The 16,683-nt window shown below is 45.2% G+C and overlaps 2 protein-coding genes across 2 annotated transcripts in view; both read right to left on the reverse strand.

Moving 5' to 3' along the window:
- Positions 1 to 1,929: 1,929 nt before the first annotated feature.
- c1ql3a (complement component 1, q subcomponent-like 3a) lies at positions 1,930 to 5,199 on the reverse strand. The gene is made up of 2 exons (XM_062521228.1): positions 4,298 to 5,199; positions 1,930 to 2,259 (listed from the first exon to the last, which is right to left on the reverse strand). The coding sequence occupies exons 1-2, from the start codon at positions 4,886 to 4,888 to the stop codon at positions 2,080 to 2,082; spliced, it is 771 nt and encodes a 256-aa protein (XP_062377212.1). The 5' UTR covers positions 4,889 to 5,199; the 3' UTR covers positions 1,930 to 2,079.
- A 3,981-nt stretch (positions 5,200 to 9,180) lies between these two features.
- The window catches only part of rsu1 (Ras suppressor protein 1), a gene marked incomplete in the record, with an annotated part of 35,401 nt that continues 27,898 nt past the window's right edge, over positions 9,181 to 16,683 (reverse strand). Inside the window, 1 exon segment of the mRNA XM_062521588.1 lies at positions 9,181 to 10,048. Coding sequence (XP_062377572.1) covers positions 9,946 to 10,048 — 103 coding nt within the window.

Consider the following 16,683-nt stretch of genomic DNA (forward strand, 5'->3'; position numbering starts at 1 on the left):
CTCGCTCTCCCTCGACAGTTTCTGTCTTTTACCAACTCATACACCAACAGCCTATCTGCCAAACTAAATCAATCAGCTATCCTCACCATTTTGTGGCTCTTCAAAATGTTTTGGAACTGAGGAAGGAAAACAAATCAGCCACTGCGATGGGCCGACGGCATACAGTCTCAAGCTCTGTTCTGTTTTTAAAGGAGGACACAGACAAGTCTCAGAGAAACAATCAAGTTAGCAAATAAATAAAAACACAGAGAGAATTGGGCATTCATGAGCCCCGAGGCTGAAAACTAACATTGCAGTACTTTCTCTCTCTATCTCTCACACACACACACAGAGCGAGAGAGAGAGAGAAAGAGAGAGAGAGAGAGAGAGACTGCACTATTCAACATGCAAGTCTGTTCTGAACAGATGGAATTGATAGACATAATGACATGTTGCATGTTGATTTTTGTCACTTTAAGAATGTGGCAACCTCATTTGCCAAAAAATATCGCACAAAGAGTTGCTTTATAAATCATCAATAAAAACTAGACACCGCTAACAGCTTAAGACTCGTCAGTTGTGAATAAATGACTACAAACACTATAAACCAGCAACTATACACACCCTGCACATCTCATGATAAAATAAGCCTATGCCGTGTGACAGGCAAAATAACAATCCTGTCAAGGAAGAGCCGTGACTTGCATTCCCCACAATTCTGATGCACTTTTCTGTAGTGTGAAACAACTCCACACCCACCAGAACAACTTTTCCACGTCGACAGAGTTTTGAGTGTGACGTTTTTTATTATAGCGTAATATACTCTAATACATTGCTGCAGCACTGTGCTCTTTGAACATTTGTACATTGAAGGGGAGAGAAAAATAATCACTACACTATTTACATATAAAATAAGTAGCAATATCAACAGTCACTGTAATTCTTCAACTCTCTGTAAGATACATACACATTTTACATATCCACGCACTCAGTTTCTGCATAGGGCTTTCAAGATCACTTGAACTCTTTTTTTCCCATTGTATAGTGTAGATATGTTGGTTGCAAGGGGGGGCACGAGGACTTGGTCTGTACCCCTAAAGGGGGACTGGAACTTTCTGCACATTCTGAACTAGATACTGTAGGTCTACTGCAGGTAAAAAAAAGGGAAAATGATGGCTGTGCTTTAACACCTGGCAATACAGACACATCTGATTGTGATGTACTGTGTTGATTTGTTTTCCCATATACAACACTATAATTATTTTCTCTCAGAGGCTGATCCCAATATCATGGCTTACCAATATTCATGATACAGATCATTAGCGCGCCACTATCATAAGTGTTATTTAACAGCATGTATTAGCAGCTATTTCATTAGCATTCCAATTGTGTCTTCGTAGCTTTCAAAACATAACTGTTTGAAGATAAAAAAAAAAGAGAGAAGGGACAGAATCAATAGTAACCTCTTCTATAATGAGCAGCCTATTGTTGAGGTTCACTGATATTTAGTGTCTGAAGGGTTACATAGGAGTCTCCTCAAACTCCTCAGAGTGATGTCAGAGTTGCCAGGTGACAAAACATCATATCCTGTTATGACAAATAATGGGTATATTCAAGTTATGGTTGCCTTCACTGTCAACATTATTGCACATAATATTTTTAGACTCGTATATGATTTAAAAAAAATGGTCACATTTTTTTTTGTCAATTCATCTACAGGATGAGAGAGGCCTGTTCACTCACCATTGACTTGTTTTGGTGATTGAGGGCCAACAATATCTGCTTGACTTGCAAACACTTGTTTTGACATTTCTGCCGGTAGATATGTTCTCCCCAATATAAACAGTGCCACTAGGAGCCCCTCAAGTAGAATGCTTCTGTCCCGCCCTCAACTCTCAAAGCTTTTCTGTCCGCCTGAGGATGCTCTGCCCCACCCACCCACCCCTGCTCACTAGCTCCACTGCATAGTGGAAGGGGTGGTAGTGGGGCTATAGGCCAAGGGAGAGAAAGACAGAAAGAGGGGATAGTGAAAGACGGGGGGGGGGGGGGTGAGGAGGAGGAGGAGGGAGGTCCAGCCGGCTGAAGCATGTGACACGTCCCTTAATCAGCGTAGATGATGAAACCAGAGAATGTGCTGTATTTATTATTGTTGCCTCCATGGGCCTTGCCGCCATCCAGCTTAACGTAGACCTCATCCCCCGGCTCCAAGTGAAGGACGGCACTGTTGCTGGCGTAGTCGTAGTTCTGATCAGCATCTTGAGCGATGGCACTGGCTCGCACCTGTGAGTAGACAGATGAATTGAGTAAAATGCTCCATTCACTTTCCTTAATTCTAAAATTCATTCATAAATATACTTGCGACAGACTGATTAAAAAATCAATTGAACCATAAAAAGATCTATTCTAGGAGAATAGATCCTCCCGAATGCCCAAGGGAGGTTGAAGAAACCGTTTCAGCACCATGGCCAGCGACACGAGAATTTTTCAGTTCAGTTTAGTGCATGACTTCAAAATAGCGGGAACTAATGGTTTGTTCAGTTATTGGTTGATAGAGCTATATCTTTATCTAGCTATAGGCATATACTGATTCTTCGAAATGATTTACATAGCCTATATTAGAAATAAAGCAGGCAACGGTATTTTGAAATTCATAAGGTCTTTGCCATCAACGCATATGAATATGCTAAAGGAAGCGTTGATGAGTAGATTCCACATCATCAAGTTTGGTAAACATTAATTAGAGTGGGATCCTTTCTGATTAATTTATTCAATATGTAACGGACAGTATTTCATCACTAACATTTCCAAAGATGCATCCCAGACTTTCGGGCGGCAAAGGTAAAATATCGCTTTCTGGCTTAGATTGCAAGTGTAAGGAGTCTAAAACGGTTTGTGTGAGAAAACCCTTGTACTTTGCTTTTGGTATGGTTTTTTGAAACTCCACACTAAAATACGACTAAGACAATAGGCCTAGGGTAGTTTAATTTCAGTTTTTGTTTTGCTTTTTAAAAACCCACAAAATGTATTTCTCCCGTGTCACTAAATAGTCTAGTCGAGCGGTGGATTAATCGATTTTTTTTCTCACTTTGCTCAATTAATTGTAGGCTACATGTATTCGTAATAGGAAATGCTAAAACCACTGGGGTTTTATATGTGATGTGAATAAACAAAACGTTCATGGAAATATCTCCCTAATTTGGAGGTAAACCGCATTTAATCATTTGTTTTGCCTGTCACATTAGCGTAAAGTAAAGTGAGTGTAAAGGAAATGAGATTTAGCCTTCCACAGACGGAGCAGAGTCCCTTGTGCAGCGAAGCGGCCATAAGGCTGACAGGGAGGAGGGTGCTGAGAGCGAACGCTTGAAGGGGTCGCTCCGTGAATCGTAGACAGAAACAGTCCCATAGTGACGCCGGGTGTCCCCCATGAGAGTGCGGATTAGACATGCCTTCAGGCAGTTGTGTGTGCATGGAACAAAAGCACCGTGGCCATCTGAGAGGTTTTAAAGTCTACTTTGAAGGTTAGCCTACTGTGAACAGTTTCTCCATAGATTACCTGACTCCTGTATGTACAACACATTAGTATTATCATCATTATTATAAGTATGCTATTATTGTTATCATTATTATCATGTTTTAATTCAAAGTTATTTTCAGCGTTTGGGGGAGGGGGAGGAGGTGAGGGTGGGAGTTGCAAATGACACCTGTAGTGACAGTGGCCAAAGAGATATTTCCTTCTCACTTCGCCATACTCTTACAGCTAACGACCTAACATTTTATAATTAGGACACTCATAATAAGTCAGGATAACCAACTTATGTTTAACATAGACTAAACAAGGCGGAAAGTGACACGTGGGTCGGGAGGCAACTCTCAAAAATGTCCCGCCACGCTTCTCTTGAACCAGTAATTCATATCCTCAGTATTATATCTTCATACAAAAACACCTCAGGTTAAGTCGTTACAGACAGAAGTCAAATGAGGGGAACCAACTACGCTGAGCAGTTCCATTCACCAGATGAAAAATTACACTATTGCCACATGCCATGACATCTGTCAAATAAAAATATTGACCAAAACATCCTTACACGTGTGAATGACATAGGATATACATACTTTCTATGATCTCGGTTTCTAACGTGATACATTGATGCACACTTAATGGGTACATTTGTGCGCGCCATGGGTAAACGATTTAAAGATTAACCAAAGTAGGCCTGTGCTTTCAAAATATTTTTTTAGGACTGAAAGTAGGCTGTTGAACAACAGAAAACATAAATATACTGAAATTAAATGTGTGCAGCATTACAGGATAACTTACCTGTGTGTTCTTACAAAGATCGGCCCACATGCTGGTTCCATCCCCGCCGCGCATCAGCACATGATAGGTGAAGAAATATATTCCCGGAATAGAACAGGTGAATTTCCCAGTTGTTGGATCGTAATGGTTGCCCAGGTTCGTCACCACATCGTCGAATTTTAACACCTCGTAGCCCTCATGTTGTTTCTTAAGGCCTGCGTAAAAGGCGATTTTTGGAACAGTACTGTAAGTGGCTGCGCTGATCGCCCCCGCCGCGACATTCGGTCCTGGTGGCCCAGGTATTCCGGGGCGCCCCGGGTCCCCCTTTTCTCCGGGTGGACCTGGCGGACCAGGTGGCCCCGGTTCACCAGGTGGACCCCGAGGTCCCGCCTTTCCCGGCCGACCCGGTTCCCCTTTCGGACCTTGTATAAAAGTAGGTAAAGACTGCATGAGGTTGTTATCTCGTGCGGTGTCTGAGGACGCCGTGCTTGTCGGAGACTTGGTGCCGTATGGATCGCACACCATCCTGCAGGTGCCAAGCATCTCATAGTGCGCCGAAGTTCCAGCTGAGTTGACCAAGACCGGGATTAGGATGACCAGCACCAGGACCATGACGACTCCCAGCACCCCTGCAGCGATCAGTCGCTTCCTGCCGACTAACCTGGTCAGCGCAGGGCGGTCCTCTTGTCTACTTTTGGGCGAAATTTTGCTGGTTGATGGGGACCCTTCTAAGAAAAAAAAATCAAGACCCAATTTGCTTTGGCGTTAATGTTAATCACCCTTTTTGGGCCAAGCCCCAATCGTTTTTTCTTCCTCCTCCTCACTTTTTGTGCTGATGTTTGCTTATTCAAGTCTCACCAAATCTGAAAGTTCAGCCCTCTTCAGGCTTGTCGCGATCCAGTCGTCAGTGATTTAAGAAAAAACACTGCCTTCAGCATCTCTCCGTGTCTCGGCGCCAAATCTCTCCAACCACGTGTGGGTGCGCCTTGTAAAGATTAAGAAAATTACACAAACTTCAGCTCCGGAAAACGCGCGCTATCCCAAAATCCACTAATTCTGGAGTCAGACAGAATCCCCCGTAGCCTTTTTAAAGTGTACCACCGCGCACAAAGACCGAGTTGGCTAGCAGGGGAATAACACAAGGGAAAGGCGTGAGTTCGCTTTCAGGCAGAGGTAGATGTCACCGAGATCTGGAGAGCTGGATGTCTCTGCCTGTTTAGAGTTGTGCGCGCAGCGCCTGAGCAGAAGGGAGAGGGAGGGAGGGAGAGACCGAGGCGCGCAGTCTTTTAAGAGATGGAAATGCTGCCTGCCCACTGCCACCCTCGCCGCTATTTTGACACATTTCCCTGCCTGACAGCTGTGGAATCAGTATCAAGGCGAGAGCTTCACTACTAGTCAGAGGCATGTATCAGCAGCAATTTAAACGCCCTTGGTGATTGCTTTGAATGTGCTCATGTTAGGATCGTGATTATTACCATGTGGTTATGAAGAGAGTTATGAAAAGAACCGACAAACACATCACAAAGACTAAAGGGGCCGATCATTCGTCTGGAAAGGTTACATCAGTCATCTTTTTTTATCGTGGAAAGTGCAGAAGAAAGTCAGACTGGTTATTGATGACACATTAATCAAGCCTGTGTTCTAGGTCAGCGCACTTAGAAAATATCGGAAATGTTTCTCTACAGCATTGTACAAGTCCCTGAAAATGAGTTCTGAAGGTAACGGAGGGATCATTAAAATGACATTTCTGTCAATATCAAACTTTCCAAAGATTTATAGCCCCGCCGGAGAACGCACACACACACACACGCACGCACGCACGCACGCACACACACACACACACACACACACACACACACACACACACACACACACACACACACACACACACACAATCATTTTAAAGCACCGCTCATTAGCCTGAACATTTTTTTACTTCACAGATCTTAAGAAGTCGTTACAGTCAAAGGTCGGTGGCTGTGTCAGAGGGCATATTAGTTGCGTTGTTTGACCTAATGGGCCATAGGATTACCGTCAAAATCTGTGTGGCTTTCATCTGAAGACTGAGTTTGACTCCTGATATTCACAGATTTCGCAAAGTTGTTATTTTGTTTAGAACGATATGAACCAGTTTCATTTGCAGAGCTTTTCAATTGGATGGGGCATCGTATTACATGTAAGCTAGGCATAGCCCCTTGTATGCCCTGGACACCCATGTAATGCCCACCTACTCTTGCTGCCCATTAGGTGGCATAGAGCATGCTCCCAAGCCGATCACAACCGCTCCAAGTCTCCCTCGGTCCCATAAATCAAGCGCGAAAAATCAATGGATTTCGTTAGCAAGGGAACCATTGTGTCCTTGAGACAGTGAGTTGCATAGAGAAAAGATGCAATCAAAAGAGAAAGAAAGCAGAAAAAAAACACATTTGCACGGGAAAGTGAAACAAAAGGCTAAAAAGTAATCAGAGTGGCAAAGAAAAACTATACAGACTGCATTATCACATTTTTGACTGGAGGCGAAAGTGATTTTCTGAAAAGGTCAGTTAGTAATTGCTGTGAGTGATCTTCCATAAGGAGCCATTGCACCAGGACTGGCATCCGTTTGAACCTTAGGAAGAAGATCAAATGCATTGATTCAAAGAGAGATTGTCTGAATTTTGGTTACAAATGAACAGCCAGTTTATATTTTGACTTTGAAACATGATCCTCAGTGCTTTTACATCCTAGGGTTGGAGTACAAGTGTGTGCACAGGAAAAGCTGCCCATGTCTGCCGCCAGGCTGTGTGTGTGTGTGTGTGTGTGTGTGTGCTTATGTCTTTACCCTAAGAGAACATGATGTGTTAACAAGTAACAGTCAACTGTTGGAAAGCTCAAGTACGCTGCAAAATAGAGGGAGGCAGGGAGCAAGAGACAGAGACAAAGTGAAGGAGAGAAAGAGAGAGAGAACACCAAAAAATGTGTGAGGCACCCCCTGCTTCATGTTCTATGCTTCCAAACTGGGCCTGGAAAGGTGGACAGATGTGCCTGCTGTGTGTGTGTGTGTGTGTGTGTGTGTGTGTGTGTGTGTGTGTGTGTGTGTGTGTGTGTGTGTGTGTGGAGAGAGAGAGTGTGAATGTGGAGGACAGACAGTGGCCCCTCACCGTGTCTTAGACAGATTAATAAAAATTCAGAGGAGCCAAGAGGGATGGAGGTGTTTGTGACGACACCTAACTTAGGCGCATCACCCTTCTCCATCCCTGTGAACACACACACACACACACACACACACACACACACACACACACACGGATGCACACTTGAGTGGAGACAGAGTGCTCAAAGGTCAGCCCTCACACGTCTAATCTCCCGTCATAGCCTGAGAGGTCCATGGTGTGGCGTCCTATGGTGGGATCACTGGTGGAGGTGTTAGATCCCTCATCCCCGTTTCACCTCACGGGCCTCTCCTCCTCCGCCGCTTAGCTCTCCTCCCACCTCAGCGCTCGCGCCCGTCTACTCTCTCCATCCTCCTCACCCCTCATCCCCTCGGATCTCTCCCAACTTTCGTCCTCCTTTCTCCCACTCCTCACTCCGGCGTGTGCACATGCTCCATCATCAATACATTTTCTTCTCTGCTTGTGCTTTGTTTCACTGAGAGTTCTGTGCTATAAAAGTGTTATCTAAAATGATCTCAAAAGGCTTAGGGATGCTACATTGCAATGCAAGAGTGGTCTAGGTAGCAGCAGGGGCAGTAGATATCGTAAAACTCCTCTCTAGTTTTTTGGGAGGCTCCCAAACTGATGTAATTGATGGGAGAAAACAAGTGATTTGAATTTACAATTCTTGATTCATCTTTAAGGTTGACATGCTATTCTATTTTTATATAGTATATATATATATATATACATTCATCACATTCTATATGTATTGATATCCTAGTCTATAGAATTATCCGTATCATAGCATAAAAAGAGCCAAAACGTTTTGTCTTTATTATTTTGTCTGCAGAAATATGCCATTGTGCTGAGTCACTCGTCACATGTCTGAAGGTAAACGTGATGATGCTCTTTAGACCCCAGAACTTCCTCCTTTTCCCCAGCCTTTGATGCTTCGTCTTTGATATCCTCCCCCCACTGAGATAGGTCATGCTATGTGACAGACTGATATGGTATCCTGTGCTCCCTTTCAAACACTTCATAAAGAAAAACATTTGTATTAGGAAGTGTTCAATGCTGCCTTGGCCCATTTCACTCACACTATGGGGCAGAATAACATTATCCAAATACTGTTTGTACCCATCAAAATTGCTTATACAAATCAGACATTGAGAAGAGACTAAAGGAGACAATGTTCCATGTAAATTGCTCAAAAATGATTGCTTTACTTGAAAGAAGGCAGCTAAAAAGTAGACATGAGAATACATACACGGGTGGCACAACGGTCAATGGAACATAGTTATAAATGATTACATTCGGTCATCAGAGTGTTGATGAAATGTTTCAGGACCCTTTTCAGAAGGTACAATTATTTTAATTGTAAAATAAGTGTAACACTTTCAGACTAAAATCATTTGAAGTCTGGAAATAAACACAAAGTCTTACTGTTGTCTCAAGTCAGACACACTCAGAAAGTAGTGTCCCAATGAGAATATAATGACCATACCCAGGTCCCGGAAGGCTTACCCCTCTGTTGAACTTGGACAATGGACATACCCGGTCCATTGTTGGAGCAACATGCCTGCCGTCTAAAACAAGACGGTGGAGCTGGGACTATGCAGAAAACAAGCAATTTTCAACACCGGTGTCCATCGAGCGAAACCATTCCGATCTGTCTGTAATGGCTGACAACACCAAGCAGGGGAATGGGCAAGAGGCAAGCCCCCCCAACCCGGCCCTATCCAACCCCCCCAAACCCCCCCCCCCCCCCTCTTGGGAGACTGAACACAAAAACCTCTTCGCAGAGTTAAGACCCCCTAAACCCCGACCAAAATCCCCCTCTGCTTATGCAACAGCCTTGCCGAGCAAAGCCCGGGTGCAGCGAGACGGAGGCGGTGGTGGCGGTGTTGGTGGTGTTGGAGGAGAAGATGGCTCTGCCCACCCGGCCTTGTTTGTGTGGGCTCGGATCAAGCCGGGGTGGGGAATCAGATAATACCCTCCACCTCTCCAGAGAGGCCTGGGCGAGATGCTCTTGTGTGGCATATGCAATGGATACAAAATAATTAGCACCTCCAATAGCAAAACAAGATCTTGGAACAGGAAAACGAAAGTTTGCTCAACTTCTACAGCATCACAACATCAGGAATCGCAGGGCTTGTTTCATGGTGCGTGGAGGTTAATCTCTGCACAAATTGCTTTGGCTTCATCTACAGACATTTAGACTGGCAATTACTTGCATTCAGCTGAAGGCCACTTGTTACAACAGGGGTTGAATAAGAAGGTTCATTTGAAAATATACAGACATTTGAAAAATAAAGGACTGCTTGAAGCTTAGAGTGACACAGTGAGCAGCAGTTAAAAAAAAAACACAATAAAGTGTAACATGATTAATACAACACATACAAGCCGTATAAAATGTAGTTTTTTTTCTCTGTGTTTGTCGGATAAATAAATAGAAAAAGTAATGGGGAAGGCACATGCAGTGAGGTCCAGCGTGGACCGGCTTCGGCGGTCATCTTGGCCACTCGTCGGTCCTTCTCACTTGTTCTTGGCGGCCAGCGGCTTGCGGCTGATCTTCTTGGTCTTGTCGTTGTTCTTCTTGGGGGGCTCTGGGTTGGCCTGCATGTGTCGGCCGTAGAGACTGTGAAGAGAAGCACACACACGTTTCAGGGTCCACGCCTCAGCTGCGAGGAAGAAGGGGGGTGTGTGTGTGTGTGGGGGGGGGGGGGGGGGTATTATTGAAAAGCCAGACAGAAGCTAACAATGTGGGAGAGGAAGTGCCCGTGATCTCACACAGCTCTACAGGATCCACAGCAGATCAGCAGCGTATCCACAATCATCTGATATCTGGCTATACATCACAAACTTTGCTCATGTCTGTGGAGATCTGATATATCTTGCTTTTGTTATTAGAGGAGGACGTTTGATAAATAACGTTAAATTACAATTAAATGAGAAATTCTGTGAGTTTTCACATAGATCTCCGTTGCTTAAGGTCACCAAGTAGTCAGTGCGACAAAAAACTAAAATAGTTGGTTTTACTGAGCTTGAGTTGCTACACCCAGCAGCTAATGCAGCCAGGCAGCTACAATGCTACACTCTGTGGGCATGTACATGGAAGCTCACAGACACCAGGCTTGTGCAACATTCAGAATTGAATTGAGAATGACTTCATTTAATTCAAATTTGAATTGAGGTCAAAAACAGAATTACAATTCAACTTTGAATAAAAGGAAGTAGAATTGAAATTTCTATTTCTAATTTAAGGGGGGGGGGGGGGGGGTTGTGCTGTAGCTGCCTGGCTGTGTTAACTGCTGGCTGCATAGCAGTAAAATGTATATCTGAATGCAGTGATTGTATCAGAAATGAAATTGACTGAATGAGGCAATGCATTAACAGAATAAAAAGTACAAGAACTAACGGGCAATATGCTGCGATAGTCATATCATGAAGACAAAAATTAACATCTGATCAATTTCTCGCATCCCAAAAATACTTTTCTGTGATTTAGCTTACACTCTGTTGCAATTAATTATGAAATTAATTCTGAACACAGTGTGAATACAGTCATCCAACAACCTTTAAAACAAATTAAAACTGATGCCCATCAATATGAATCAACAGTTGGGAGTGAGATCGCCCAAGGGCCGCCATCACAGTTCCATGGCGGTGCTACATCAAATGCTGTTGGAGGCGTGGAGCCCGAACGAGATCTCATTGACGATGCAGCGCAGGCAGATTCATCCACCACAGCCTGCCTGTTCAATTCGGGGCTCAACAGAGCCAGCTGTGTGCTATCCTGCAGCAGAGCAGCTCTCCGAGCACAGAGCTGCCATTATACTGATATAAGGCCCCAGCACACACGCCCTGAGAGGCCGAGGGGACAGGAGCAGAGCGAGGAGACAGAAGAGATGTACAGAGAGAGAGAGAGAGAGAGGGCAAAGGAGGGGGGGTTAAAAGAGAGAGCAGGGGGAAAGAAGGAGAAAGAGAGAGAGGGAGAGTGAAAGAGAGGAGACAAGCAAACAAGAGGACAGAGAGACGGAGACGGGTGAAGGAGGCTACGAGGCGTTTCCAGTCCACTGCGCCGCTCTCGCTCGGTGCGAAGAGCCACTCATGGCTTCTGTAAAGTGACAAAGAGGAGAACCAAGCGAGCGAGCAAGACAGAGAAAGACAGAAAGAGGGAGAGAGAGAGGGAGGGAGAGGGAGGGGAGAGGAAAGGAGGGAGGGATGGAGAGAGAGAGAGCTGACATGCGTCTGAGAGGGTCAGTAAAACGAAAGCTGGTGCAAACACGGTGAGAAAACAGAGAGATGAAGAGTGCGGAGCATCAAATAATGAGCGTGCTGCACGTGGGCACTCTCTCCAACCACCCAGCCAATCACAGAGGGACAACTAAACTAGCCACAGGGTTGCGATTCTTGGCGAGCGGGCGAGGGAGGGGGGGCATGGTAGCGAGAGGGCGAGGGGGGGGGGGGGGGCATGGTGGCAGAGTCCATGTGCTGGCTATAGAGGGCACTGATTGATGCACCACACTGCCACGCCCCACTCCTGGCCCCGGTAATAAGTGGCACTGATTGGATGTTGACAAAGTGCCGTATAATTAGAGTGGCTCAGGAGCAAGTGCAGGCCTGTCCGGGATTGGCCCCTCCACGTAATTAAAAACTGCCATTAAACAGGAGGGGCAAATAAATCTAATTGCAGCACAGGGAAAGGTCAAGTAGCATCTCCTGCGTGTGCCTAGTGAGTTCATATCAAATATTTACCACAGTATGGAGGCGGTGTGTGTTCTGTGTGTGCTGTGTGTGTGTGTGTGTGCGTGTGTGTGTGTGTGTGTGTGTTTTTTGTTTGTAGACTGAGGAAAGAGATCCATAAATACACACACAAACTTCTCTCTCTTCAATAACACTATGAGTAATGCAGAGGAACTGATAGAGCAATTGCATACTCACACATCCCGTCCAGCTCAGGCTCATGGATACTTTAGTGGACATGGACATGGACATGCACATTGGTGTTTCTAAGGTATTCTCATTTTGCTGTCGCTACGCATCTCTACATCATGTCAATCTACAGCAAACAGTTAGCGAACGAGCTACATTTGTTTCACAACTCTCTATTTTCTCCACCCCTTCATAGCCATTTATTCTTCTATCTAGATAGAGAGATAGCTAACTACCTACAGTACATTTGATTATCATTGCTAATAATCTAATCAGTTAAGAGAGTTAATGAAAATCTCATTCCACTCAGACGGATAACAAACTTTGCGTGCAGATACCAGATGCAGGCTGTGTCTGCAGAAGTACACTCTGATCTTAAACCAATGCATCCAATTACACTCAAAAAGCCATGAAACAACTCAAGATCTAAAGATCTTTTCAACTTTGGAATACAGAAAGTGTTCTTCCTCACTAAAATATACTCCTCTCAAACACAATAGGTATGTATATCGACTATAGTACATGTTTAGAGAAAACCATCATGAGCATTTTGCCATCATTTTGAAAATGACACACACACACACACACACAGACACACACACACACACACACACACACACACAGACACACACACACACACACACACACACACACACACACACACACACACACCCTTGCAGCAGATACGGGCAGCTCTCCCTGTGCACCAGTGACGATGGGCAGGCGGTGTTAAATGTCTGCTGAAGTGCGCTGGAGAGGCTGGCTGCTCTTTCTCTCCAGGGCTGCTTGGCTGCTTGTCATGACCCAGCTTCAGAGCTCTCCCCTGGGGCCCCGCCGGGGCCTTAGTGCCCCCCTCCTCCCCTCTCCCCTCCTCCCCTCCTCCCCACGCCTGTCTGCCTGCCTAGTGCCCCTCACAGTGCAGGGCAGCGAGGCACAGAGAGAGGACCACCCCCAAGGGGCAGGCACTACAGCGGACCCCACGGGGACCTCTCAACACTGGGAGAGCCAACCGGTTGACTGACAGCTCTCCATCTCGGCCTGCCAGAACACACACATGCACACACACACCAAAAATTCTCTATCATCATGCAAGCTATGCGATTTTTTTTCATTTATTCATTATTTTTTTTATATTTAATAGGATTAAGCAGATTCTTGGTTTCCAGGCGTGGCAGAGCATGTTTAATTCAGCGTAGATACAAATCAAGTTGTGTTCCATGGAAGATGCTGATGCAGAGGCCCAGTGCACATGGCATCTCTTCTTCCACACGGCACAGAGGCCGAAATGGAGAGAATGAGGTACAACGAGAAAAGAAAGAAGATCAAAATGGAAGAGAAAAGAAGGGAGGGGCCGAAGACAGAGATGCCCAAATCCATCTTGGCAGGGCAGGGTCGCGTGTCAGTGTCCAGTTGGAGCAGACAGAATAATTCATGTTGTTCGATATGTAAATGGACATGTGTCACAACAATCCAAGTTTGTTTGCACAACTTCATCAGCGCAGAAGAAAATGGTCCGTCCCAGCAACAGAGATCAATCAGCAAAAGATGGATCACCTCTCTGAACTGATTGATCACTCGCCAACGCCACCACTCTCCTCCATAAATGGGATTTGATGATGGTGAAAACTGGGTGATTGTGTGTGTGGTGTCTGTGGTGTGTGTGTGTGTGTGTGTGTGTATGTGTGTGGACACTTTGGTGTATTGGTGTGTGTGTGTGTGTACACTTTGGTGTGTTGGTGTGTGTGTTTGTGTGTGTGTGTGTGTGTGTGTGTGTGTGTGTGTGTGTGTGTGTGTGTGTGTGTACACTTTGGTGTATCGGTGTGCATGCGTGAATACAAACACAAATCCAAGAGCCGTTGCTATGGTTATCTTCTCCTTCTACTTCAAATATTTGGTCATGGTGCTACCAACCTTAAGGATAGAGAGGCTATACTTATCAGAGAGCTGAAGGTCTATGGGCTTCTTACGAGGTTTCTTCAAGAGTTGCCCATAAATAGCTTCTGTACATGAGAGTGGGAACTGCACAGGAGAATAGATGGGATGACCATTCTATTGTGAGCAGAAGATCTCTGGGTTAAGATTGCCAGAAATCACTGATAAATGTATTAACTTGTTAAATTTGTGAATTACAACTGGGTGTTGCTGTAATGTACAATGTTTATGTAATACTTTGTATTTTTTTAAATCAATAATGGCATTTACTTGGAAGTGATGGGATGGTGTGGAGACCATACATAAAGCACTGGATGTGTTGTTTTACACGTGACTGTTAGATTTGAGTGTAGGGGTTTATATTTGTAAGCATTCTTTATCTGTGACAGGATTGACCCTGCTGTGATTCTGTGTTAACGTCTCCACCAGAGTATTCATTCACAAAGGTGGAAGGGGTTTTTTTTTGGGAGCGTGACAGGGCTGACCGGTGTGTGTTTTGCTGTGTTGTTGTTTGTTTGTGTGTGTGTGTGTGAGTGTGTGTGTGTGCTGGTACGGGGCATATTTATTTGTAAGTGTTTGTGAGGGTTTATTTGCGGCCATGACAGCAGTGACTGTGCTCTGGCCCGGAGGTGCTCCTCTGCCTCAGGGGCCGCTCGGGCTAAATGCGCCGGGAGGGATCAGTGCTGACAGATGCACGTAGATTTGTGCGCCCCGGCCGGGAGTAAATTGGCCCTGTTTTACATCAAGCTGATACGTACGTGTGAGTCTCTCTCTGTGTGTGTGTGCGTGTGTGTGCGCGAATGTGTGTGTGTGGAGGGTGGGATCACTGAAGCGTTTTTTCTCTGACAGAGTCCCGGCGGACTGACATGGCTGAGGCACATGCTGGGAATACTGAAGAAGCTGGGAAAGTACATGCCAAGAGCCGGGCTAGTCAAGATAATCAGTGGAGCCAGAGAGCCATGGATGGATTGGGGAGGAAAACCGCTCATCAGAAAGCAGCGAAAGGACCTCCCACCCACCAAACACTATTATCACTCACAGTTAAAGATCACAGTGGACCCCTTTTATTTCAGGAGCAAAGACGTCTTTAACTCCTCTGAATATTTGTGCCTCCCCTTTAGAAGATTTTCAACCAAGCACTCCATAAGAAATAGAGACAGGAATTTAGAGCATAAGTGCTTGTGTGTATGTGTGTGTGTGTGTAAACTACAGGAAGAGACAGAAAAACGTGTCTCCCCCAGTGTGCTTGTCTGTGTGTGTGTGTGTGTGTGTGTGTCAGTGTCTGTATGTTTGCCCAGGGTTGATGTGGTCACAGTAGCTTTGTTATGCCACCAGTCCTCCGTCCCCGGCGCGAGCTAAAAAGATTTCCCATTCGCCTGCCTGACTAGCACCCCGACGAGCACTTAGGGCCAATTAAAGGCGGCGACTGGAGCGGCCCAGTTAATGGAATCTGATTCCTGATGCGGCCCCGCGGCTCTTCACCTCCTCCAGCAATTCCACTCGGGTTAATTAATCTCCGTTACAGACAGCGCAGGCCTGCCAGAGTGTCTGTGTGCCCACACACATGCAGACGCCTCATTCATGCCGACGCCACGGCGCTTTTAGAAATCCACTCGTGCGATATCGACAAGATAGCAAACGGCGCTCACCTGGGAGTAGACGCTCGTTCGCATACTGTACACTTAACACATACAATATCCATGTCTCTGCTGTATCTGTTTCAGAGGTTTATTTAAGTGCAATGGCAGTTTAAATGAGTGTGTGTGTGTGTGTGTGTGTGTGTGTGTGTGTACGTCTCTGTGTGAGTATGAATGTATGTGTATGTGTGAGCCACTCACATGATACATGTGACAGAGAATGGAGGAACCCTGATCAGAAAATCAGCCTAGCATGTGCTTCCCCCATTTCCAAGAATCGTTCCGGAAACTTCCGCTCATCCCACCCTGAGTTCTTCCTTAATGAGCTTCCCCTGTCCATTGCAGGGCCACTAAAGCATAGTCAAGCTTTCTAAGCACTTACTCACCCCAAGGACTCCACTGCCAGAGTACATATGATAACCACCACCATATATGAAGAGCAAATGTATGTGCGTTCACACAGACTGTATATACAGAAGGATGTAAGGACGTATACGGGACTAAGTACTAGTCTATGACCCAGACCTCAAACAAAGCTGCCATTACTTCTGTTACATACAGCCAAATGCATAATTCTCCCCATGACGCCATCATTTCTGTGTGCTAGTCATTATCTTCCCATACTGTATACCACTTAACTGAAGTGAACTTATTGACTTATTGCTCATTTACAAGATATGATGAGGATTTACAAAAAAAAAAGAAACGAAAAGATGTCCTCCTTTGGGGCTTTCGGAAGAGATGCGATAAAATTTAGGCACTGGAGAAG

The sequence above is a fragment of the Sardina pilchardus genome, chromosome 19, assembly GCF_963854185.1.
Source record: "Sardina pilchardus chromosome 19, fSarPil1.1, whole genome shotgun sequence".
In the NCBI taxonomy this organism is placed as follows: domain Eukaryota; kingdom Metazoa; phylum Chordata; class Actinopteri; order Clupeiformes; family Clupeidae; genus Sardina; species Sardina pilchardus.